This window comes from Solanum lycopersicum, chromosome 1 (genome assembly GCF_036512215.1).
Source record: "Solanum lycopersicum chromosome 1, SLM_r2.1".
Taxonomy (NCBI): domain Eukaryota; kingdom Viridiplantae; phylum Streptophyta; class Magnoliopsida; order Solanales; family Solanaceae; genus Solanum; species Solanum lycopersicum.
The window spans coordinates 79,641,023-79,667,889 of NC_090800.1; the positions used below are offsets into that span (position 1 = coordinate 79,641,023).

Genomic DNA, 26,867 nt, shown 5'->3' on the forward strand with positions numbered 1-26,867 from the left:
AATTTAAAAATAATGCTGTAAATAGTAATAAATAAAAAGTATCACTAAAATCAGTAATTATTTATTAAAATGTACAATTTCATGTAATTTATCCTTGATCAACAAGTGTAATCATAAGGTTATATTGAATTTTAAAAATAAAAATTAACTATTTAAAATTAAAATTTTATATTACAAAAAAGTGTCCTTATAAATGATATTGAATTGAATAATTAAGATATATATAGTCTTTTGAAAACATATTATTAAATAAACATATGTCATTAACTAATGTCATAAAAAATTTATATTTTTCAATTTAATATATTATAATTAAATTAATCATAAAAACTAAAAGTACATAATTTTTATGAACATCATGAAATGCATGTTTTGACAAAAAAATAATTGATACTATCAATATAATGTCATAAAAATAAAAAATATTTTGACAAAAAGACAATTTATCAAATCTAACTTTAAAAAAATTGCAATGTTAAATATCAAGTCAATACTCATAAAACAATGAAACTGATAATATAACATAAGCTCTACATTCAAAAAAAAAATTTAACATAACATACATAATTTGATTTAAAAAGAAACGAAAAATGTAAGTCCATAACTTTATTCAAAAATGAACTTTAATTTAAAAACAAGTAAAATTGCCCACGCTCGCGCTGGAATTTAATATCACAAAATTTATAAATATTACTTTACACCATTTATAAAAAAATAAAAACTAAAACAGTATATTATGTTACATACAAGCCTACGTAGTAACAAACATTAATAATGTAAAGAAAAATAAAAATTTTTACATCTAATTATTTATCCGGATCTGAAACATATATAATGGTATCAGTGAGACACTTAACAGGAGCAAAGTATACAATTATTTAATTGTGAAAAAACAGAAGAAGAGGAAGAAGAAAAAGAAGAGCAGGTTCAAAATTATTAGTTATTCAAACTGAAACACTATATCGTATTAGATACAAGATTACGTAGTAACAAACGTGAATGACTATGTTACGCCACTCAATTACCTTCTAACCATATAATTACATGGTCAACCAAATAGGACGTACACTCAATTATACCAAATCCAATTTACCAGATGACTTTCCAAATAGGCCCATATGTCCTACTTCCATAATTATTCAAATCATAGTTTGGATATTTTACCATTCTCAATAAAAGATTATTCAATTCATGATACAAAGGCTCTTAGGGGGCTTGTATTTGTTACATAATTACAATTATTTTACTTTACGTAGATAGTACAATCACGTGGTAATTGAAGATGCACATGAGTGTCCAGAACACAAAATAAGAAAAAATGTACAGCATGCAAGCCTTTCACCAAAGAAAGAAAATAAAAATGGACAAAAGAAGCAGCAGCATCTATATATATATATACACAGCTCATTTATCCTTTCTGCAGCTTCCGTAGGTGCTCAAACTCTTTTAGTTGTGTCTTTAGAAGTGTATGCTCCTGCTGCATTTTGCCAAGCAGTGTTTCGACCATAAACATCTCATCTTTTAGATGATTAATCTTTTTATCCAGAAAACCTAATATATCAACACCCGTCTCTCCTAGTCGATACATGCTACTTGCAGAGTCCCCTTGAGATATCACTTGGACGTGCTGTGGTCTGCCTAATAACACGAGTATGCTCATCTGCGACAAAGTTTGACGAGACAAAAAGACTAATCAGCAAATTTATTTTTCATTATCTTGACTGCACAATCAAGGGGTCAATTTATTGCAGATCCATCATACATTTGAAACCCCTTAACTCACAACAGAAAAATAAAATCAAGTAGAAAATCAATGTAACAAAGAAAATAGAGCAATGACCAAAATTGACATACTGAAACAAAAGCCAGACTGGGCTTGAAGCTCTTGATACTAGTTTTTGACCTGTTTCCAATAAGGCATAATGAAAAGGGAAATGCATATAAACACAACGCAACCAAGCATATATACTAGAAATAACCTGGTCATTCCCTTCAAACTGGGCCCTTAACATACTTTTGAAAACTAAAGTTGTTACACTTCTGTAAGGCTGTAAAATTCAGCTTATTACACTCCCTTTACTCGTCTCAATTTATCGACCAAGTTTCTACCTTCATTTGTCAAAACAATAATTTCAAACTTTGATATGTTTAACTTTTTTCCCCTTCACTTCAAATAACAACAACATACACACTGGCACATAGACCTTACCTCTACCTCAAAGGTAGAGAGGTTGTTTCCGATAGACCCTCTGCTCAGGGAAAAACACTCCAAAGCAATCCAGAAAAAGAAGTAACCAAAGTGCAAGTAACATTTCAATAAAAGCTACTTTATTTTATTTTATTTTATTTTTATGATGTTGGTGTTAGAGCTAGCTTAAGCGCACCTCAATTAGTTCACCAAGGACGTGTTACCTCCACCCATCATAGATACTGGGAAAAGTTATCCCCCAATGCTAAGGCAAATGCGGAATCAGTGTTTTTGGCCTCCATCAGAATTTGAACCCGCGATTTCATTGTCCTCATCCCACTTCATTGAACACTAGGTCATATACTTTGGGTCGCCAAAAAACTAAGTTGCTCGGACTCAACAAAAATGTTGCCGCACCCGTGTCGGATCCTTAAGAAATGCACTATTTTTGAAGGATCCAACACACATCCAATGACATTTTTGAAGATTCAAGCAACATAGCCAAAAAATGCTACTTTACATTATTTCAAAAATTAATTTGGTTTTACCATTTCACACTTCCTCACTATTCAAATTATTTTAACTCCTTTACAAGACCAATACAATTATCTGTAAAAACCTCGAAAGTCAACCCATATCAATTAAAATGGTAAGGACAGGGTGTCTGCATTGCTATCTTAAACATTGAAAGGTGAATTCCACTGAGCCAAGACTAGTTTACAGAGAGTATCTGATGCTAAACAGAAAAGCAAGAAAAAGAATGAGACCAAAAATAAGCTTCGAGTGTTCAGTTATTTTTAACACTAACAACAACTAATATCATAAGAGGAACAATCTGTGTTAACAATTCGTTAAAACATAGTTCTCATATAGAGGGTACAAATTGAGAAACATACCTGCATTAGAATCAGTATCACAGCAATGGTGATCACTATAAGAATGGAAACATGGCTCTGAGATTTCAAGGACGCTGAACACTTGAGCATGAAGTCTCTACAGGAGGAAGTTAAGGACACAGTACTGCTATCTGCAGCTTGCTGGTTGAGCGGCGGTATTTGTGACCTGATTTCCTTACTTGTCTCAACTATGTTCTCTACATGTTCATAACTTTCTTTTGGCTGAGCACTTGTTACAACATTAGCAGCTAGACAATCAGCTGACAGAATAATTTAATCAGATAACATGAGCTTGGAACCAAAGAATGTATAGCCCAACATATAAGATAACCAAAGGTGTTATACAAGAGGTTTCCAGAAGCACTACCTTTTTCCTTCTCTAACTTCTTTTGCTTCAACAGTTCACGCGCCTGAAATAAAAACCTACGTCAATCTTTTAATCTTCTGTAAAGATCATGCAAACTGAAAATAGAAGAAATTGTAGAGGAAGAAGAATATACAAGGGCAATCCATTTGACATACAAGGCTCGACATTCATCAATTGTAGACTGCACTATCTTCCCTGCAGAGATTCCCAAGCAATTAGCAGCGACACAAAAGTTCTCGTAAGGCGAACATCATAAATTACCTTTTTCTCTGTAACTGCTTAAGCAGCGAAACTAACAAGGATATACAGCTACCAGTGCTATCAAAAGAGAAAAGCGCAAAAAAGCTCTAAGGTCTGTTGGGGCTTTAAAGCGCAAAGCGCAAATAAAGCGTGGGTTTTAATGAGAAAGGCGCAAAGGGAGAAAAATTACAAATATATATGTTTAGTCCAAGACTAACAATTATAAACATGAATGAAAAATATATGACCAAAGAAATAGAAGCTTTTATAATAAAATGAACTTTCAATTGTTTAGTGTCACTTCTTCAGAAGAGGCTCGTTGGCAAGGTAAATTTTGTCTTAGAACCTTGATGGCGACACTGAAGCGCACATAAGGCGAGGTGAAGCGCTCAACACGTTCTAAGCATCGCTTTAGGGCTTAAGCGCGCCTTTGACTACACTGCAGCTAGCTACCCACGATACGTGCTAGATACAATACCTACCCTCTCCCCACCCTCATTTTTTCGCTCCCGTAACAATTTTTAACTCTTCAATGGGGTCGCGAAATGGAAAGTCGGGGCTTACATTTCAAGTGCCAAAGATCAGAAACTGACACTCGTCCATTAAGCATGAAGACTTACCAGCTGTCGATATCAATGGAGTGTCTTATCCAGAAGTGTTCAGACAAAAGGTCCAGTAATCAATATCATTGTGTCAACTGGAGTGAAAATCTCCCACATACAGTATGCAGACGATACGCTTATATTATGTGTGACTGAGGAGGTCCGCAATTGAAATATCTTAGGGATGATCCTACTACTTTTTTAAATGATTTCTGGTCTTGAGATAAATCTGGAAAAAAGCTCTCTGTTCACAGTAAATGGGCGCAAAACTTACCTAGATTAGGAAATGTTTTGGGTTGTCAGATTGGCGAACTACCCATAGAATATATGGAAATGCCATTGGCGGCTAGGTATAAGGAGAAACATGAGTGGAAAGAGATTGAGAGAGATGTGAAGAGAGACTTGCTATGTGGAAAAGACAATACTTATCTTTTAGGTGTAGGGTGGTGCTTATCAATAGTGTTTTGTATTCTCTAACTACATGTCTTATGTCCTTATTTCCTTTACCACTCGGTGAGAGAAACTGATTGGATAGAGTTGGGAGGAGTTTCTTGTGGGGGTGGTAATAAAGATAAGGGATCTATTATTTTGATGAAGTGGGACAATGTGATTCTTGAAAGACGATCTCTCCATCAGAAACTTGAAGGTCCATAACAATGCTTATTGATGAAATGACAATGGAGACATGGAAAAGAAAATGAGAGCTAGTGGAGAAGGGTCATATCTGATAAATATGGAGAACAAAGCATCCGGTTGACTGGTCCTATTTAACTATTCTCATGGTTTAGGCCTTTGGAAGCATATATCTAGCTTATGTCTGATTTTGTTGTAAAAACAAAGATCAAGTTTCGTAATGGTAAACACACTAGATTTTGGCAAGACGCTTGAATAGGACACGCACCCTTAATGACTCAGTATCAAGTATTAAGATATCGACAGGCTCCTTCAAGTGCAGGTAGTTTAGTCTCAGATTCTTGGAATGGAAATAATTAGTGCTTAGAGTTTTGCAGAAGTTGTTTTGATTGAAAAGCTCTGAGAACAGCTCTACCAGAAATTGTTATGATTGGGAAGTTACTAGAACAGCTCTACTATTGCATGATCTGGAGAGGGTACCATTGAATGAAGAAGTATCTGACACTATACTATGGATGACACAGAAAACACTGGACACTTCTCAGTTTATTCCTGTTGCAAGGCTCTCAACAGTGAAGAGATCCAGAAGCACAGTTTGGCTTTGGAAGCAATTATAGAAGTTAAAACTGCACTATAAAGTCAGCTATTTTTTTTCACTAGCCTCGCATGATGCTTGTCTCACTCGAGCAAACCTGCAAAGGAAAGGACTATATATTTGCCGCAGATGTTTTTTGTGTAGTAGTGCAGAGGAAAGCACAGTTTGGCTTTGGAAGCAATTATAGAAGTTGAAACTGCCCTATAAAGTCAGCTATTTTTTGTCGCTAGCCTCACATAATGCTTGTCTCACTCAAGCAAACCTCCAAAGGAAAGGACTATATATTTGCCGCAGATGTTTTTTGAGTAACAGTGCAGAGGAAAGCAGCAGTTGTCTTTTTATACAGTGCCTGCCTCAAGGCTGATTTGGGCACGTTATCAATCTATTTAGAGTTCATTTTGTCGTGGCGTTCACCATGAATGATCTTTTGACAAGCTGGGGGGTTGAAGGATTACAGAACTCGGTGCAAAAAGTATGTCAGACACTGTCTCTGCTGGGTTATATGAAGGATGCTTCCTCGAACGGAAAATGAAGACTGTTCCAAAGATTACATCCAATTGCTTATGGCTTATGGCCTTTTGATGTAATTTACAAGATGCAAAAATGTTAAAGATGAAAATTACATGTTAGGTTCATAGATTCACTACAGGAATAGGAGCTCATTCCAGAGAAACCTTCTTTTAGTTTTGGTACAGAAGGGTTGCAAATTATCCTGCCACTAGCTTAGTCCCAGACTTCCATAATACTGTGATATATAACACACCATCTTACCTGTTCTAAAAAAAGTTAATTCATATTTTAACTTTCTGAATTACAACCAACAGGACACGAAAGTATAGTAAAATGCACATCAAACCCACAACATTTCCAGAAATTACTGTCGTATCTCACCCTGCTCAAATTTTGATATGTCAATACTCAATAGCCAAAACTGCTATACATGTCATGTCGTTAGGTGAAAACTTCTTGCTGCATTTTCCATCATTACATGTCAGGCCATGTGATGAAACATTATCTGTTTTTCCATCATGTCAATAGTTTGAGGGCATGGGAACACACTTCAAAGAGCCTAACCCAACACAAATTTCTATAATATCATAGATCCTAATGAGGAATCTTTAGATTACCCCACTTTGAACTCCTACTTGGGCAACAAAAAGTATAGCTTTGATCCTCATAATAACCCTTGCCAACAGATAATTCCTTCTTGAAGGACATACACTGGATGATAAGAAGATGAAACATAATCTGATAGAACACAACTAAGGCTGAAGGAAGATAGCCAGCAAATATCTGTATCCTGCTCAGATTCTTACAAATCAATATCAGAAATAAAGGAAATTTCCCATGCTTCATCTATCGAAGTTTTTCATCTTGACATAAGACAACGGTCCAACCCCTATTTCTATCTTCTTTTGTTTCAGAATTCTTTATTTTGTTGTTGTCTTTGAGGGCGGGGGGTCAGGCGTTGACCCCTACACGGATATTGGCATCCAATACAGGAAGGGGGTTATTGTAAGACCTTACCTCCGCAAAATCTACATGGTGGTTGGTCATTCCCACCATTTTCGTCGGCCCTTACCTTGCTTGTGATGAAAAGGTTGGATTCCTTAAGAATGAACTTCTTTTGGAGGGGAACAGTGAGAAGAATAAAATACACCTTGTCAATTGGGAGTCTTGTCTAACCAGCAAGAAGAATGGAGGTGCTGGAATTAAGAATATGAAGATCCAAAATCAGGAGTTTAATGATGAAGTGGATATGGAACTTCAACTCAGATGACCAGCCATTACGGAAGAAGGTAATCAGGGAGAAATATGGTTTTGGATGGAACATAAACTACCAAAGTGAGCAATAGATGAGCAATAGTCCATATGCAGTCGATCTCTGGAAATCCACAAGGAACTTGAGGCCCAAATTGCTAACAAAAACCATGTTCAGCATTGGTAATGGAAAAAAAGTAGATCCATGGAATGATGAGTGGATAGAACAAGGACAGATATTCCCTCAATCAACAAGAGAACTCAACAATTGAAATGGTTTGGGGTGAAATGGGGTGGAAACTTGAGTTTCAGAAGCTTTAAATGATTGGGAAATTGATAGACTAGTAAGCTTTTTTGGAACTTTACAACAGTTCAAAGGAACATCAACTGAGCCAGATAGATTGCTTGATATGGTTAAGGAAAGCAAAACAAATTTACAGTGAAAACATCATCCATGGTATTCACAACCTCAAACAATCAGAGTGGGACTTGGCCTTGGAAGATGATCTGGAAGGTCCCCGCAAAGTTTCATACTTCTCTTGGTTGCTAGCTAAAGAAGTTGTACTCATAAAAGATAAACTTTGCTCAACGTGTTTTCTCTGTGGTAAGGAAGCAGAAACAATCTCTCATCTCTTACCTCACTGCAGTTGTACTGACCAGTTGTGGAAGATTTTCATTTACTTGAGGGGCATTAGCTGGACTATGCCAGGAACAGCCTTCTGAGGTGCTGCAATGCTGGAACAGTGTTCCAATCAGAAAGAGGGATGGAAAAATTGTCCCAGCTTGTCGGTAGACTGTGTGGGGGAGAACGAAATCAAGTTTGTTTTGAAGACAAAGCCATTAGTATAAAGAAACTAAAGATGAAATGTTTATGGCTTTTCTTTTTTTGATGTACTAGATTCCTTATGAGAACATTAAGGACTAGGAACTCATTTTTCTGCTCATCTGGATGTAAATATGGGGGACTACACACGTTTGTGTAGTTTGTTATTAATATACAAAACTATTAACTGTTCAAAGATATAATTGTGATGCCTATGTGTTTTTTCAATTGAGATGCTCCCAAGTTGTGAGATAATTCCTCTACTTTATAAGATAAACTCTTGGAAATCACTTACTAAAAAAGATATACCAAACACAACAAAGGTTCAATTGAAGGAAGGATAAGTCCTATGTACCATCTATGGAACAACATTTTAACTAATCTATCTAAGTGTACTAACCACATGAAATCATTTGACTAATCTATCAAGCACCGACAAACAGGCAATGCGTGTCTTGTTTATCCAGCTTCATGAAATTTGACTATGACAAGAAGAATCCAAAGTAAAAGGGAACCACATTTTGTTCTTCTAGAAAACAAAGAACCAGATCCCAATATCAAGTCAAATAATATGCCTGCTAAAGCACAGGTTAATACAAGCCGACCAAAAGAAGCAATCACAGATTACCAGATCCTAGACACATCTTCCTAGATAAGGAGAGCCCAGGATATGGGAAAAACGTCTTTTGGGATCGTAATGGTCTCTGAAATAATTTGGAATGTGCGACAATCAAGCATTTCTTTCCAACTTCCACATTGACACAATACAATATCTCACACTCGTAGGTCATTTCTTTCCAATTTCAACATTGACTCAATACAATGTCTCGCGCACTCGTATCCCGTAGGTGGCCCTTGAGTGCAGTTGCTTTTAGTTTATGATACCAGTAGTTCTTGTTTTCTACTACTTCTCTCTATTTACTGATTTATATAATCGTCATCCTCTCATGCTCCAACCAAAATTTTCTTATGAGCCAAATAATAAATCAATATAGAGATATAAAGAAGAAGCCATTTGAATAGAAGAGGCCTATAAGCATATAGAAGAAGCATTCGATTTAATTTATCACCAAAAGCTCCAGTTTTTTGAAGATGAGGAGAAGGAAAGATGTTTGTTTTCATGAAACTAATAACTTATTGATGAGTTGGAGAAAAACCCTGCATAGGAGGTGGGGGAGGGAGGGAGGAGGGAGGGGATAATAAAAGCATGATAGCCAAGCCCAGAATTCAGTGCCTCCTAACATTGCAGCAAGATTTGATCACACCTGCTCTTTCTTTTTGTATACTACAGAAGTTAAACTTCAAAAGGTACATGAGGAATAAAATATCACACCTACTATTTCTTTTTGGAAACTACAGAACTAAAACTTAAAGAAGGTATATGAGGAATAAAATAAGGATGTGCACCTCTAAATATAGTTTTCTTTGTAAATACCAGATTTAGGTACACCTTCATAATGCAGCCTCCTTCGGGTCCATCCCCATCCCTTTCTACATCCCAAAAGGCCTAATGTAAAAGACAGAGATTATGAGCACCAAAGAATAAATAAGAAAATTTGGACATAAAAAAACAATGATAAGCCCCTTCTCCCTAACACACACACACCCTTCCTATAACAAAAGGAATCCTAAAGCATAAACATATTCAAAATAATTGTGGTCAAAGAAGACATTGTTTGACAGCCTACAATACTTCTAGAAAATATAATGGGCAGACAGAACACTGGGGATTACATTTGCGTAGGCAGCAGAATAGGCTTCGATGTGAAATACACACCAATTACACAGATCTGTAGACTCAATACAGTTATCAAGAATAAATGCTCAGCGGAAAAGTATCTGCTCTTCTTCGCTCATAGATATTTTTTTCTCGTGGTTATATCCTTACTATTATATTCATATTCAAGCATCATATAAGAATCGGCAATTCCATAAAAATAGCTGGTTATTCAAATAGAATTAACTTTAATAAAATTCAGTTAGATTTTCAATGAGCTGACAAACTACAGTTACTGTACCAGGGATATTTTCTCTTTGATAAAAGTTGTTAATAATCTGACTGTCCCAGGGACCTCTAAAAAATCTTGCACGGCGATCTAGTCAACTTGACCCAACCTTCCACTTATAGTTTTTAATTTAAGACTTTAAATTAAATTGAAGAACAAAGAAATGTATATGCATACTGATTACGAGAAAATACTCCCAACTGCGTTTTAATCCAACACAAAAGGAACTTACGAGTACCCAAATTTCATCCTGCAGCACAATACAACACTAACTGCCGTAATGGACAAGTAGACATGGCCATTATGTAGCCAATGAAAGTTACAAGGGACGAGGAAACACTTAGAAGATGCTAATACATTATTATCATGCTGTTGACATACCCGAGGACCCCAACTGTTCATCTATGTTTAAGGCTCTTCAACAATCCAGCAAAAACCATCTGGTGCAACTGTGGCACTTTGACACATTCCCGCATTCAGACTGTGCAACCAAGGATTAGAATAATATTTGCTTGGAACTGCCCATATGCCAGGTATGCTTATGGACAATATGCTCACTTTGGCGCCAAGTGAGAAGGCCTTGACACTTATGCCACACACATCTTGCTACGCCTGCCTCACACTTACCGACATGCGCATGCCTTTTACTTGCCTTGATGCCAGGCCTTCTTTTGCTTGATAATATCCCAAGGCTGTCTTGCCTTCCACAGGCACCTTGGTGCAGCCGCACTGCCCAAGTGTCAGCAAGAGCACTTAGCCCAAGACAACACTCACATTGCGCACTCATGCAATTGCTTCCAAATCCTACCGAGTCAAATGTCAAGTGGCAATTAGACACTCTTGCACAGCCTATTCCATGTTTGAGGCTCTCGTCTAGGGGCCTAGCTCTTACCTTGGTTCTTTAAATTTTAAACTATAGCTCTGCAGGCTAACCCCCTTTTGGATATTAGAAAGGAGCAGAACAAAGAGGAGTGCTCCGCTCCTAAAGAGAAGGAACGGAAAGAGCAGGCGGCATCTCTGGTCGTCTTCACGGAATTTCTTCATCTGAATGAGCGAAAAAAGAGGGCCGAACTCTCTTTGTTTTGGGATTGGAAAGATAAATTACCCTTATGGGTCAACTTAAAGATAAAAATCCTTTCAATACTTTATCAAGGAAAGTAGCATTTTTGTCCTAAGCAAAACAGAACGGTGCAGACAACCAACAGCCATCACGCTTGTCACATTATTCCATCCCCTGTCCTCCCCGAGACCGAGAAATAAAATAAATGAAGTGAGAGAACAGCAACAACTCAATCTGTCCTTCCCATCAACAAATCAACCTCACAACCTGCCTCCAAAAAAAAACGATAGCCAACTTTTGGCCCTTCAGGGTATGAGAGTCTTATAGCTGGGAGGAATGAACCACTAGTGTTTGAATTGTATGTACAAAATACCCGGGTCATTTTAGATGAAATAAGATATAGTCATTGATATATGGCAACTGGAAGGTCCCAAATTGCAAAAGAATTAGGCAGTGGCCTTTTGAAGCAAAAAAAAACAGTTAGCATCTATTACAAAAAAGCTATACTAGTGGTAGTCTAGTACCATGGAGCTAAGTAAGTTCAAAAAAATGTCCATGCTATTAACAGGAGTAAGAAAATTCCAGCTTAGACAAAACAACTACGCATCAAGCTTTCAGGGCTTGCTTTGGAATTGACATCCCATCAAAACACCTGTGGTTTCTTTCATTCAACACAACCCAAAAGATGACTAAAGGAATCATTTCCCAGACCTTCTTGATGGTTTTGTCAACTCTCCCAAAAATAAAGCTAGTGTAAAGCTTCCTTGATGATCTGAGGAGGAAGGAATTCCAGATTTCAGAAGTAAGAGGGCAGTGAAGAAGTAAGTGATTGACAATCTCTAGGCTTTGATGGCACAAATAACATCTGATAACTAGAGCAAATTTCCTTTTACAAAGATTGTCTTGAGCTAAAACTGCATCCCTAAGAGCTGTACAGGTAAGCAAGAGACTTTGAGTGGCATTTTGGTTCTCCAGATGTGTTTCCAGCGACTTTCTTCAAGAACACCATTTTGAGAACACAAAACATCCTAACCTTATTTGACTGTGAAATTCCCCTACTTTGAGCTTCCCCATAAGAGCTTATCATGTTCCTGATCTGTGAATGTGAAAGTATACAAAGTGGCTAGAAGAGTTATCAGAAGAATGATCTCCCTGTCATTTAGGTTCCTTCCTAATAATGTCTCCATATGTTTTCCTCTCTATTTTGAGCCACAGATGAATCCTGTAATCCTGGTTGCTGGCAATAAGGAATAAGCCAAAATAAGAGTCCTCAAGTGTTAGTTGGTCCACCTATCTCCCCAGAATTTCACATTCAAACCATTGTCAACTTTACCGGATATGTTCTGATATAGGGCTTGATGGAAGCTGTTGATATGCTTCCAGGGGCCAACACCAGAAGGACATGTGCTATCCCTTTGGACTCAATGATTCTAAGCTCCAAATTTGACAATAATGATCTTTTTATAGTAACTAGCATCTATCTGGTACTACAAACCATTTCATTAGCAAGTTTTCATTATGTAGTACAAGATTCACGATGCCAAATCCTCCAGCAACTTTTTGTTGAGGGACAATGGGCATTTGCGAGTCTCACTGTTGCTTTCCCATTAAATTCTCCTCCTTAAACAGTTCAGTTGTTTTAAGACAGAAGACGGCATAGAGTATAATGACATAAAGTAGGCATAGGATGCTATCTAGCACACTACTTATCAAAGTCAGGCTCCACCCCCACCCCACCCACCCAATAGCATTTGCCATATTGCAAACCATTTTTTCCACTCTTTCTGTTACTCCATTCCAGATTACTGTGGATCTGAATGTTGCACCCAAAAGGCAGATTCTGAACCTCATTGACGGGATAGATAGTAATCTTGAGCATGATAATGTGCAGGCCTGTTAAAGCTTCATGGAGGAGTAGAATGAGGCTGAGATTTATAACCTGACACCGCTCAGCATCACAAGATATCGTGATCATCTGCATATAGTTGATTGAGTCAACTTGATTACTGCCACCTGAAAACCTTTTATCCACTGAAGCTCCTTTGCTTTACTTAGCATCTGCATGAGACCTTCCATTGCCCCTTAAAGCTTCTATTAACAGAACAGAGTATTTCACATTTGAAATACAAAATTCTATCCACCTAGTTCCAAATCCCATTTGTCTTGGGATTTTTAGGAAGGGCCAACTCAAGTGGTCAAAGGCCTTTCCAATGTCTAATTTGCAAGTAGACCTAGTTCACCACTTCTGATTCTCCAATCCAGAACCTCATTAGCAATCAAGGATGCATTTGTGATTTGTTTGTTCTCAAGAAAAGCACTTTGTTGTTCTGATATCAGTTTGCCAATGACTCCCTTCAGTCTCTCTGCTAGTGCTTAGGCCACAATCTTGTGCACAGTTCCTTATTAGAGTAATAGGTCTATAATCCCTAAGATTTATCACCCTCTTCCTTTTAGGGATGACAGCAATAAATGGAAGTGATTGATAGCCCCCATTAATTTTTTTAGTAGTTTAGACACTTAATCAAGTAGCAGGTAACACTTAAATACAATTATTAGATCTTTACAATACGACCACTAAGTCGATATATCCAAATAAGGTTGAATGTAGTCCAAAAAAACAAAGCAAAATCGAAGGAGCATTTGCTATGGAACACAAAATTACAGTGAAAAGCCACCAAGGTGAGACGGTGGGAGAGAGAACGGGAAATACCAAAAAGCCCTAAATCTAGTGGATCCTTGAAAATTAGATTAAGCACTGAAGACCAACCATCAAACGTTTACACAAGTTTATTCCACCAAATCTAGCCCCGTATATTCCAGACAAATGACCCCTTAGGCTGGTGTGCAATGGAGTGACTGATGATTACAAAAGTGTAGCAATGGTCATTTGCGAACATGATAGCAATGTGTGAAGGAGGAAAAACAGTGGCATAGTTGGAAGAAAAAATAAAGAGGAGGGGGGGGGGGGGGGGGGGGGGTAAGGTTCTTTTTTTGCTTTCAGTCAACGTCTACCTTTTACGTTTCCATCTATGAGGTATTTCCTTGGAACCAATATCTGTATCAGTCATCTAGCATGAATTGGAACCACCCTAACGATAAGAGGCAAGTGCAGTTTTGAAATAAATTCTAATCAAAACCAGAAGTAGATAACCGCAGGGAGTACTATTTCTAACGAGAAATCAGACCTTAGGAAAAGTAAAACTCATACCTCCACTCGAAAATAGTCTGCAAAAGGAACACCACTGATTTCTTGTGATGACTCAATCACCAGGTGACTGAAATCAAAGTAGCATATTAAAATAACAACATTACATATCAATAGCAAATCAACACACTAAAAGCTGTGCATTTCTAAATGATAGGGAAAACAGAAGAGAGTCTAAAAGATCAAACTGTCTACGACATATGCAGGCATGGGACATTTCTTCAGGAAGAAAATAGATCAATTACGTGTCTAAAGAATTTACCAACTTGCAACTAAAAAGATTCTCATTACAGTAGTGAAATGAAATAGATTTTCTTCTCTCTTGAAGCCATATATGGAAGAGGGGGATTTAAGAGGAGGATAGAGGCCTGGATACATGCCATTTCCTTAAAGATTCAACTCTTTTTATGGACCAAACGGCATTGTTCCGAAGGTTACTTGATTCATTGGGATATCCTAGTGAATTTTAAAAATCAATGAATTTCAATCAACTGTTTATACCAAAAAAAGATAGAATCAATCAACTATGCTTCAATCAAAACAAATTAGTATCATTTTATTCTTTCTCTATTCAGGTCCATTTCATTCCAATGCCAAATAATTTGTCTTTTAAACCAAATTAAAGGTTCTTTAACAGGAACAAGAATACCAGCTTCCAATCAGCATCATGAGAAATTCTGGGGTATGTTGACGAATTCCAAAGAATTTTAGGTATCAGATTCTACAACATTAAGACAGGTATGTATAAGGAGGCCTTTGGTATCCTCTTTCATCTTTTTTGCACATGTAGCACTCATTTATACGTAGTTTGATGCATAAAATCCAACACACATAAAGTTTCTTTATTAAATTTTATCATCAGTCAACCCAAAAACATCAAAATGTCTCTTCTTCTGAACCTCTTTTTGCGAATCATCTCTTCTAACAAGGAATTAAGAGCCAAAAGCTAGTACATGGCTACAGCCTACATGCTTTTGTCAATAAATCACTGCTCCATTCATCTATTTCTTTCTCTCATCACTTAACTTAGACCTCAAACAATATTCTCTTTCAATTTTTTTCTACCAATTAGTAGCACTTTTAGGCTGCAACTTATAGAATAATAAGTTGTTATATTTTGGCCCCATACATTAACTCCTCACTATTACCATGTAAAATATAAAAAACTATGTCGCACAAACCTAATGCTTGCCCAACCACCCATCAAACTGAAATACGGACATAAAAACCCCAAGTCAGAGATCTTATCCAGACTCTGTTTCTGCCAGGAGATGGCCAGGTATGCTAACAAGAGCTGATACTAGATGTTAGACCACTGTTACCGCGTGATTGCCTAATAATTTCTGAATTAACATGATTGTTTGAAAGATGGCAGACTTGCTATTATTAACATGGTTGTTTGGCAGATGACAGAGCTGGCTGCTACTGGGGACACTATATTAAAGCCAACCAAACTACTACCGTACTGTTTCGCGATTTGCTAAATTTTTGTGCCTATATGATTACCGGGTGTCTCAATCATATATTAGCTGTGAAAAACATTAGTAATAATGTACTTGACATATGTTTTTATGTGACAAACATCTTAAATTACCAAAAAGGAAGAGTTGAAGGTTTCGTTAAGTACATGGATGATGGACCTTTTTTTTAGCAGTTAACATATTATAATAAACAAAGTACTACACCAAAGGTGTACTTCAGTAATAATTACAAGTAGTAGTCATATGAGCAAAACCTACCACCTAAACGTCATAAATAATCTAAAACACCAGGAATGTCCTTGGCCCCTTGAGGATATTCATGAATACACCAAAAGTAGTATATGAATGACAGATCTTAAAGAAGCATGTGCTTTGCAAAGTGTTATCTTTTTATAGAGACAAATAGACTATTGATATTGATAATACAAGATGCATATAAAAGTAAAGAATCCATAGCACACTCAATGTTTAGCTAGACAACTTCGCACAAACCAAAGCCTGTTGACTGATTAACTTATAGGTGGCTCAAACCCCTCTGACTTTTGGAGAAACTCAAACATAACCACAAAAATGATGTTATGCATAGAAGAACTCTATCATTTATTAGACACACTGGTGCATGGAGAAGCACAGAGAATTACAGCCTTGAGAAAGAACTTAAATTGCCAGTATCGGTAGGAAAAAAGATCAATGAGTTACAGTCGCAAGATAGTAGAAGTTAGGACAGATCTCCTGGACAAAAAAAAGATTACCTGTTTCTGTAACGACGACACTTCTGAAACTCGTGGCAGCCACCAAATTTTGGACCTAATGAAACCTTACATTAGTCATAAAAAAAATATCTTAAATCCATTGGAGAGAGTCCATGTTATATAGAGGCATATAGTCAAACCTAAATAGATTTTAATAGGATGCTGAAACGACAAATTTCGAGTGTGCCCAAATTCTTCATGAGGACGCCACTGTGTACACTTAAAATCTGAAAAACAAGACCACAGGTTAAGGTGAGAAACTGCATAATTACTCATAAGTTTATTGTGATTCATTGTTTTTAAAGCTAACTAACATAATATGTTGAAATATATCTGCTTCAGAAAAATCCATGAATGATGTCAACCTTTATCACCACAGTTTCTACGGAATGACTCCTGAAAAGCAACACCGGCATCTGAAATGAAGAGTTCAAAGAACTTCTCAACCGTAACCTGCACCACACATGCTAGGTTGAAATCAGTCCAATTATAGTCATTACACGTCCATCACACAGAAAACTAGGGATTCAGAACAAATGAAAGATTTTGGAAAAAAGACAAAAAGTTATATCACCGGAAATTTTGCCTCTGCAACAAGTGTAAACCCTTCAGGGACTGCATGAAGGAAAAAATAAAAGAAGCAATTAAGCTAAATTTATTAACAGAAAACAACGAATAAGATGGCATAAAAAAAGGAACGTTTCACTGGTGGAGTCCAAGAAACAGTTGCTTTAAGCCTTTATACGCTTTTCGACCTATGGATACTAGAACCAAAAAGAATATTGTTTCTGGTTAAAGGTATTCATCTGCCTAATAAAACTTAAGCATTAACCTGTACTGAACTCTAAGAATAGACACCCACCCTTGAAGAAAATACCAGACAGCATCTGTGTCTAGTACTAGGGAAGTAAACCTGCTCATAAGCCTAGTAAATGTTTCTTCATTCACAAAAAAGGGAAGTCCTAGCAGAACACTCTCACATTGTGATGAGCATGTCCACCACCATTTTAGCAAACAGAGGCACAGAAATAGGATTAAAAAACCGAACCAAAGAGAGGGCACTATAGATTATCAAGGGAAGGGAAAAGGCAGCCCCTCCCAGTTGAAGGTTCTAAATGAACAGCGAAGCTTTAAAAGCCTCATTGTATTTTAGCTTTAATTCTATTTCATGTTTAAGTCTCGTCTCACTGCAGCTTCTTTGTGTTCATGAAGAAATTAAGTGCAAGGGCAAGGCAACATGAGCATACTTTTGTCACAGGAGAGGCAGATAATCTCGACATGTCAGTCATTTATGAATAAGCATCATTTCTTTAAATAGCAGAAGTTATTATTCATTAATTGAATGGAAAAGGCTGTTGAACACAATTGAAAAATAACAAAGCCCAAAGGACATTTGACTGACCCCTAGGTGCATCTGAATCCTCCTGCTTCAAACCATAGGACTTTTCAGATGGTGAACAATCAGTATTTTGAACAATAACCACTTCTTCCTCCACGTTGTCCTGCACTCGTGAAGGGTTTGATACAATTTCAAACTGACCATTGACTAATGGCTTTGAGTCTTCCTGTACCATATTGTCCTCATTCCTGGCCACATGTATGAACAGACTGAAATAACTCCAGAAAAAGGGCAGTTGATTCCTAACTTGACTCTAGATACCTTTCTAGGCATTCCACCCGTTCCGTAGCCTGCCTGAAACTATCTGCTCCTTCTACTATTCCACTATCTAGGAAAGTTAGATCAGATTGTGGTTCCTGACATCAAAGCAAAGTTCAAAACAGTTACAACTGCAATGACAAGACTCAGAAAAGCACATAAGGTAAGCAAAAATATTTTCATTGGATTGAAGCAGAAATTCCTCAGAAGATGAATACAAGGAAAATCCTCAAACTTCTCTTTGCAAAATAAAAGAGCAATAAAAAGAAGAAACCAGGAAGTAAAATTTCCAAGTTCAGAGAACTTCTGCAGAGCCATTATGGTTAGGAAACAATCTAAGAGAGATGATGCCAATGCTCTTACAAGCAACTTTAAAGAATGCCAGTGAAGCATCAAAATGGCACATGACCCAAATATCTGAGACTTGACACGCAACTTAGCCAGAAATCAGCACCATTGCAACGAGTAAGCCAAAGGTCTTCACATCAGAACTCCAAATTATATGTGCTTGGTTGTGAACTAAGGGGGACAACTATCCTTAGTACCCATATCAAAGAAGGGTACAGCTGAATCCCATCCATTTTACTATCAGGTATTCTCATGCAAAAAATGCAAGTCATAGTCCCATAGATAAGACTATCAAGAAAAAGCACCCCCTCAAGCAACTGCTTAAATTTTGGTTGCATATCATGTTTCATTTCCACGGTGAAAAATATCGATAAAGAAGAAATTCTAATTACTTTCATCTGAAATTCAACCAATAATAACTAAAAGAAATTGAAGGAAATAAATCCAAAAGTAACGTGGAAACATGTAATAGAGATTCAACTTGGAATATTCAATTCAACATCCTTACATTGTTAACACATCGGATTCAAAAAGGGTAGAATTGCAGCTTTTTGCAGGATCTGGTGCCAGTCCCGACGAAGCCACCCACGGACCGTGGACTGACACACAGTCCGTGAGTCATTTCGTGGGTGGCAGTCCAAAGGTTTTCCAAAATGTCGGTTGGTTAGTGCACGGGTCGTAGGTAGGTTTCGTAGGTGAGTCCTAGACTTGGAGAAATTTTAGGAGTCAAAGTTGAGACCCACGACTGGGCATGTACAGCCCATAGGTGACCCACAAAGTGTACATGGGTCCGTCATTGGGGTCCAAAAATCATGGTCTTTGAACCCATCCACGGTCGATCAGGACAGTTTGTAGGTGGACCCACGAACCGTAGGTCGGGCCGTCGATGGGAGTCTGACAGGGCTTTTGGGTCTTTTCCTAATTATTCTAGTATAATACTATGTCGTTTTTCCCTCTATTAGAAGCCTATATAAAAGTTTTAACCCCCAAAGTGTTCCAACCAAATCAATTCATTCTCTCAAACTTCAAGTCAGTTCTCCAATTCCTCCATTGAAGTCAAGCTTTTGGCATTAAGGCGTGATAGTATTCATCTATGGAACCCTTTTCTCTATAGAGTTCCTAAATTTCTCAATTTTGAAGTTAGAAATCCCCAATTGAAGTTAAGCTTTTCTCCCATGTCATGGGTTCCTTTCCATGTTGATTTATTTGATTGTTTTATGAACTATTATGCATGAATTTGAGAAAATTCCATGATTTTAAGATGAATTCTCATGAACCCATGCATACCCATGTTTTCCAAGCTATGATGATATAATGTGAGTTTTGAACTATGAAAGATGAGTTTATGAAATTATGCATGTTCTTATGAAATTGATGTAAATGTTTTAAGGATGCTTTGAGAGTGAAGCATCAATGTTGTTGTTGTGTTGTGAAAGCATTTCTCATATACATATGAATGTAAAAGGTTTTCTCACATAAAATGAATCAAAGTTAAGGAGTTATTCTAATAATGAGGCAAGCAACGATTACTCATGACCTCCCATGCTAAGACAAGTGGCGATTACGCGTGTCTCATGAATGATAAAAACGTTAAGAATAACCCAATATTCCGTGGGATTTATGCTTAGCACCGAGTGGACAAGTGGCGATTACCCATGTCCCATAAACTATGTGTCATCATAGGTTGTCTAGATAGACATTAACTATTAGATTCACATAAGCTAGAAGTTCATGTTCTTACCTTGGCAAGTAAGACATCCCTTTTTGGTGTGGGGTAGACATCAGATTCCATGTTAATAGTCCACATGATCTTACATGTCGATTAAAGGCAAATCTCCACAAAAATGAACTAAGGTTACTTTTAGAACTCATGAATGTTTTAAAGATGTTACCTTGCTTAGACAATGTGTTTTATGACTTATGTTTCTAACTCTTTTTAATTCATGTCTTAACTTGGTCATTCCATATAACATGATTTAATATGTTTTATGCATTGCTATCATACTAGGTAAATTTTCATACTGATGCATACTCTTGCCTACATTTCTAATAAAAATGTAGGGTCCGAAGTTCCAGATTCGCATTTCCGTGGCTAGGGATCTTCTAGTTTAGCTTGAAAATTGGTGAATTCTCATGTTCCGAGGACCAAGCCTTTATTTCGTATTTTCTTTACATTTCAAATTTTGAACTTGATGTACGAGCTACGTCCCGATTACTCCCTTGTACTAGATGGCTTTGAGACATTGTTAGACTTCCGCTTCATTTTATTATGTTTTGAAATTGTCTTTTAAATTCTCTCAATTTTCTATTATCTCTTATTATGTATACTAAGTGGCTTTCATGGAACTTGTCGGGGTCTTATACGCTTACGCCTAGGGGTTTACCTTGGGTCATTACATACACACTCCAGCTAGGATATTCAATTTTAAGATTGAAGAAACGACAATCATTATTCAATCAAAATAAGCTCGGATGGGATTAGATTTTTTAAGTTCAGTTTTTCAGTTTTGACCTTGAGCCTAAAGGCAAGCCATTACAAATTACCTCAATTTACCTAATACTTCGCTCATTAGAATGTATAACTCTGTACCATTAACAAGAATTGAGGTTACTCTGCCTCTCATGTCGTGTGGCACTTAAGAGGGTCATTGGATACTTATCTATTGGACCTTTGGAATTGGACTTATTAGTATTTGGCACATATAATATGGGTAGGAATGAATATAAGGTATAAAAAATTCAAGACCCGCAAATCCGTAAAACTAAATCCAACATCCAATCCAAAATCCATAAATTCTTAAAATAAAAAAAAATCTGAAGGCCAATCCATAATCCAGATAACCTAAAGAATCGGATTTTAGTTTGGATTTCAGGTTGGCCTAAACTATACCCACCCCAAGCTGCAGCATCCTTCTTTTTGAATTTATATCCCTAGAAAAGTTATGTTCTTCTCACTCATCTTCAGAGTTGAAAGTAACAAAAACCATTACAAGGTTTTAAGTAACTGGCAAATAAATCAATGCAGGGCTACACAAGGAATAACTAATCATGATGATTATTGAGTAACCAAGATAGTGCAAATAGAGTATTCATAAGTTGCCAGCACTAGGAAAAATGACATGGGAATGCTTCATATTGCAACATGACTATGCATTTTATAAATGGCCAAGCTATGAGTTACAAACACACCAGATCCGCAGACTCCTTAGCTGCACCATTGTGTTGTAGCCAACCATCATCGATAAGCTTAAAAGCTTCATCTCGGGAAAGGAAAGATGTAAAAAAGTACTGCATTAACAAAAGGCATGTCAAGACTTTGCCATGTAAGAAGTAATCTGAAAGGACGAGAACAGGCATATAGCACGGTAACATAGCATCACAGATCAAGGACATCACCTTCTTTCCTCCAGCTACTATTTCTATTGCGGTCGGGAATATGGCCGCAGCTTTAGCTCTTCGTACTGCCGTTATCTCATGAAAAGGAATAATTTTCTGCAGATGAACATATTAATTTAGTCTGCATCAAGGTAAAATGAAAGAGAAAGAGAAACAATAGGACATAAGCTGACATCATAGGTCATGCAGTATAAATTCTTAGTAAATGTCCAATGGAGCTTATTAGTCAGTCGTAGAAGCTTAACAATCAACTGCTTTATGAAGCATACATACAAATAAATTCTTTACACACATTCAGTAGGACCTCATGATGATGTACCCTTCTATTGCCAACAATGGCAGGAACGATTTTATGCATCAAGTCCAAAGTATTTCAATAGCACACAAGCACGAAGTCAACAAAAAAATTATAAAATTGATACATATTTATAAAGCCCATTTTGAAAAACAAATAAAAGGGAAAATACAAAGGAAGACATAGAAAAGAGAGTCTCCCTTGTGTTCAAATATCCATCACCTTCAGGCTTCAGATCACAAGACTTTTCTCAAAGCAACTGCTTAGAGAGAATATTAATACAGCATCCCTCTATGAGCATTTTTTATATCTCTCTTTCCAGATGACCTCCCACTAACACATGAGATGATATCATAGCGGCCCTTGCCTAAATCCTCCTCTATATGTTATATCAGTCCAAACATGTGAACCAAACCTTATTTAGTGTTACTCAGAATCTTCACTTTCTTGAAGCACCCATTTCAAATGGCTAGAATATAAGTATCTTATGCAAATCCAATCGCCATATCCAGTTCTAAATTACAGATACTACCTGTTCTTTCAACCTTGAATTACGAAGAGGGATTCATTTGAAATTCAATCAAGAAGGGCACCACAAACGATTCCAAAAAGATAAAATATTGCATTTTCCTTCTCACACTGGCATGAAATCTCTTTCTCGACCTCGTGATGTCTATTATATTTTGTGTTAATAAGAATTCCAAAACAGTTGCATAATCGAACTAATAAATCTCAGCTATATTTGTGGACAAAATCGATGAACACCTTATTAGCAGTGAAATCCTACCTCAATCAACTCTAGGCTTTATAAAAGATCAAACTATAAAAAAAAACAAAACAACAAACCTTTGTCTCAAAGCCGAAGAGGTTGGAATAGAAGCAAATACTATGGACAAAGAGATACATATGACCCTGCAACAAAAGTACAACCAACTCACAACAGCTTGTAAACCAAATTAGAAAGAAAGAAAAAAATATGTTACATATAAGAAATATGATTGTGGTTCAAGTAGCAACAAGTTCAACTATAGCTTAGACTATTTCTCCTAATGTCTATGGGATATAAAATGTCATACAGTTTAAGGTTACCTGAAGTAGAAAATTCTCTTGCAGCGCACAATTAAAATCTTGAACCAGGACCTATGAAGAATTTATAAGGAAGATCAGACACAACTGTATGGGAGGCGTGGTGGTTGTATCAGAACATAAACATAAAATATCTGTTAGCATGTAGATCTGAAAGCTTATTCAGTCACACGAAAGAAGATCCAGAAGTATGTTCTTTATACAGATGAGACAGAGATTACATCAGACATGCTCAATCAACCACTTTGACAAGTGAAGAAATGTATACTAGAAAAGGTCAAAAAATAATATCTATTCCTAGTTTGAAACAGTCACATAAAGATTAGATGCAGAACAAATGAACTTGATAAATTGACACATATGGGGTGCACATACAAGTATAACTTTGACACATGAAATCTAAGTACTTTTTTTAAGCAAACGGTTCAAGATAACTTTTCCCCAATAAGCACTAGGACCACATTTACTTGAGTGAACAACCTACTATTTTCTTAAGCATGCGGACATCTCAAACAGAAACATATCCTGTTTATGACTCAACCCGGAATAAGTTCTCGGTCATACGAATCTTTTATATCCATTCAGTTCTAGAGGTCTGATCATAGTTAGAATAATCCAACATTAATATACACTAGCATCAACCTAGCACAACCGTCCTACTTCATTCCAAATTTAAACCAAATATATAGGCAATAACCGGAGAGGTTTATTTTCCATAACCACCAAAAAAGGAATACATGAATCCAGGTTCTAGTCAAGAATTCTTGATCTTTCTTAGTATCTCTCTCAATTCGAAAATCCAGGATCCTGATGCATATAGATACAAATGGTCCAACGGGAGCAAGAACCTATGATTAGCTTTTCGGTAAATTTCCAAATGAATACTTGTTTTTTAGACTTACAGAAGTATGCCCCAAACAAGAATTGGTAATTAGAAATACCGACACTTCTAAAGACATAAAAATACCAAGTAAACAAGAACAAATGGTATCCCTCAGTGAATCACACTACAGCATACATAACCATAAAGTAAAGTACAGCAATTTGATACATAACCATAAAACAAACTACAACAAATTGAAGGCTAGGAAATTCACAGAGAATCCAATTTAAAGAAACGATTTGAGTATCCCTCAAATTTACAAGCACATTATAGTTTTTGTTAGGAAATAACCAGTTCAAGAAACTAAGCACATGAGTAGAATTTCACTCACTTCATCAGGTGGTAAACGAAAAAGTAGTCGATACTCTTCACTCTTCAAAGCTAGCTGATTCTGTCACAAAGTCAAACCATCGAGCAACCACAACAAGGAAAATTGTTTAAAACATACTCATCATAGTAGAAAAAATCTTGAAAATTGAACGTTGTTATTTGAGTGGAACAAAATCAGAGAAGAAATTTTCTCTGAAGCGTTATACTAATAATTCGAACTTCAAATGCAATGTCAAGTAGAAGATCAATTGAGATAGTAACCTGAGCATCAGACAACCGTGATGGGCTAGAGGTGGAAGATGAGGGAAGATCAAGGGAAGAGCGGCGATCGGGAGAGGCGTTAGTGCCAGAGGATGTGTCCGTGCTGCGCCGGGAAGTCGGAGGTGAGAGATGCATATGCTGCGACGGCGGAGGCGACGGCGACATGATCTTCTCCGGTACGACGACGGCAGCCATGACGGTGATGGTGGTTGTGAAATTAATTTATAAGCCAACGAAGAGTCAAAAGAAAGTATAAACGGCTATTTTATCACGGGCGTTGACGTGTCGGTTACATCAACGTCCCAGCGCGTTGTCGTTTTGTTACCGGATCATTTTAATATGCCTATATTTGACCCTTTTTGCTTCCTTTTATCTTCAACTATAAATACGTTTCGATTGATTTTTAACTTATAATTCAAATTTTAAAAAAAATTGATATATAACTTTTGATTTACTTTAATATTTTGAATTTAAATTAAAATAAATATTAATAAGTTTTTAATATTTTAAATTTTATTCAAAATCTATTTTAATTTAAAAGTATATAAAATAAATCAATGCGAACATGCTTTAAATAATGGTTAGATCACTATTATTAGAGTTAGGTACGTGAATTACGAAATTAAAGTACATGATTGAGATATAAAATATAATAACAAAACCACTTAGTAAAGTAGATATTAAGGATGGTTGGAACTTTTTTTAATAAAAAGGTATATGATTGGTTGAATGAAAAAAGTAAAGTATATATTAAGAAAAAGAATTGTTGAAACTTAGTAAAGAAATGTATTTTTAATTTATGCAATACACACGGACTTATGTGATAGTTATTGTTTTTTTTATATGTAGATTTTGTAAGTTCACTTTTTTAGAAAGGTAAAAATTCAAACGGGCGAAAAGAGGACATAAAATTATCGATCTTAGTCTTTAATTTTTCACTTAAAAAAATTAATTTAATCATAATATTGATAGCACAGATTGGATCTTAGCCTTGTTTTGTTCCCTGTTGAATAATCAAATAGCTTTGACTTTGAGAACATAGGGGGTGGTTTGGTAGCTACGTAAAAATTAGTAATACATGGATTAATTGATAAAAGAAATATGTATTGTTTCGTATATGTATTAGTTATGTGAGTTTGGTTATTCATGTATTTGTTATCCATCTTCTATTCTGCATAAAGTAATAATTCATTTATCTCAATTTATGTGAAATAAATAGTTTTTCGAGAGTCAAATGATTTAAGTTTAATAAAAAAAATTCTCATGAATTTTCATATTATTAAAAATAAAATTTATAATTTGTAATCTATGTAAAAAGTATTATAAGTCACAATTATTGACAATTCAAAATATTTAAATAATATATGATAAATTTATGATCAAACATAGACTTGTTTAAATCTCAAAAATTAGAAATGTGTCACAAAAATTGAGACATAGGGCGTATATAAGTTCCCTCATAATTCATAGTATAACACGTAGTAGTTATATGAGTCTCCGAACTTAATACATACATAACACACTTTCAAACCAACTATCAAACGACCTTAAATTTATAAAACCTGATATACTATTCGACTATTAGGAAGAAGGTAAAGAAATAATTTATTAATATTAGAGGCTAAGAAAGTCATCGGTTTGAATCCGAGGAAGGGCTTTTTTTTCCGGTATGCCGCTCCTCCAGCAAGGAGCGAGAGAACAAATTATACATTTTCATGCTCAAATAAATTTTACTCAATCTAATATAAAATTTATGTTTGAATTTTATAATGTATGATGCAGTTTCATGTAAAATGTGATTAGTCAATGCGAACTTTTTATTTTAACTTAATGGTATAATTGAGTCTTTGATTAAACTTATTCAAACAATTTCATGACTTCTGTTAAGTGTGAGATTTTTTCATAGCTCTATCATAAAACATAGATATTTAGTATTGTGTCAATTTTATTTTTAAAAAATTTGTAATAATTTGTTCCAAAAATGTTTGAGCTTCGTCAAAAC

At 36.0% G+C, this 26,867-nt stretch overlaps 1 protein-coding gene across 1 annotated transcript; it reads right to left on the reverse strand.

Annotated features, from left to right (window-relative positions):
• Positions 1-1,101: 1,101 nt before the first annotated feature.
• LOC101257108 (protein VASCULAR ASSOCIATED DEATH 1, chloroplastic) lies at positions 1,102-25,219 on the reverse strand. The gene is made up of 18 exons (XM_004229697.5): positions 24,866-25,219; positions 24,606-24,665; positions 23,395-23,445; positions 23,152-23,217; positions 22,011-22,106; positions 21,804-21,902; positions 18,270-18,364; positions 18,012-18,196; positions 17,184-17,224; positions 16,975-17,062; positions 16,750-16,836; positions 16,610-16,664; positions 14,380-14,446; positions 9,513-9,612; positions 3,585-3,646; positions 3,452-3,494; positions 3,085-3,344; positions 1,102-1,660 (listed from the first exon to the last, which is right to left on the reverse strand). The coding sequence occupies exons 1-18, from the start codon at positions 25,058-25,060 to the stop codon at positions 1,409-1,411; spliced, it is 1,902 nt and encodes a 633-aa protein (XP_004229745.1). The 5' UTR covers positions 25,061-25,219; the 3' UTR covers positions 1,102-1,408.
• Positions 25,220-26,867: the final 1,648 nt, after the last annotated feature.

Coding starts and splice junctions, on each gene's coding strand:
- LOC101257108 (XM_004229697.5), bottom strand. CDS start 25,060: ATGGCTGCCGTCGTCGTACCGGAGAAGATCATGTCGCCGTCGCCTCCG. Junction 24,666..24,865: donor CACGGTTGTCTGATGCTCAG/GTTACTATCTCA, acceptor ACTTTGTGACAG/AATCAGCTAGCTTTGAAGAG. Junction 17,225..18,011: donor GGATTCAGATGCACCTAGGG/GTCAGTCAAATG, acceptor TCCTTCATGCAG/TCCCTGAAGGGTTTACACTT.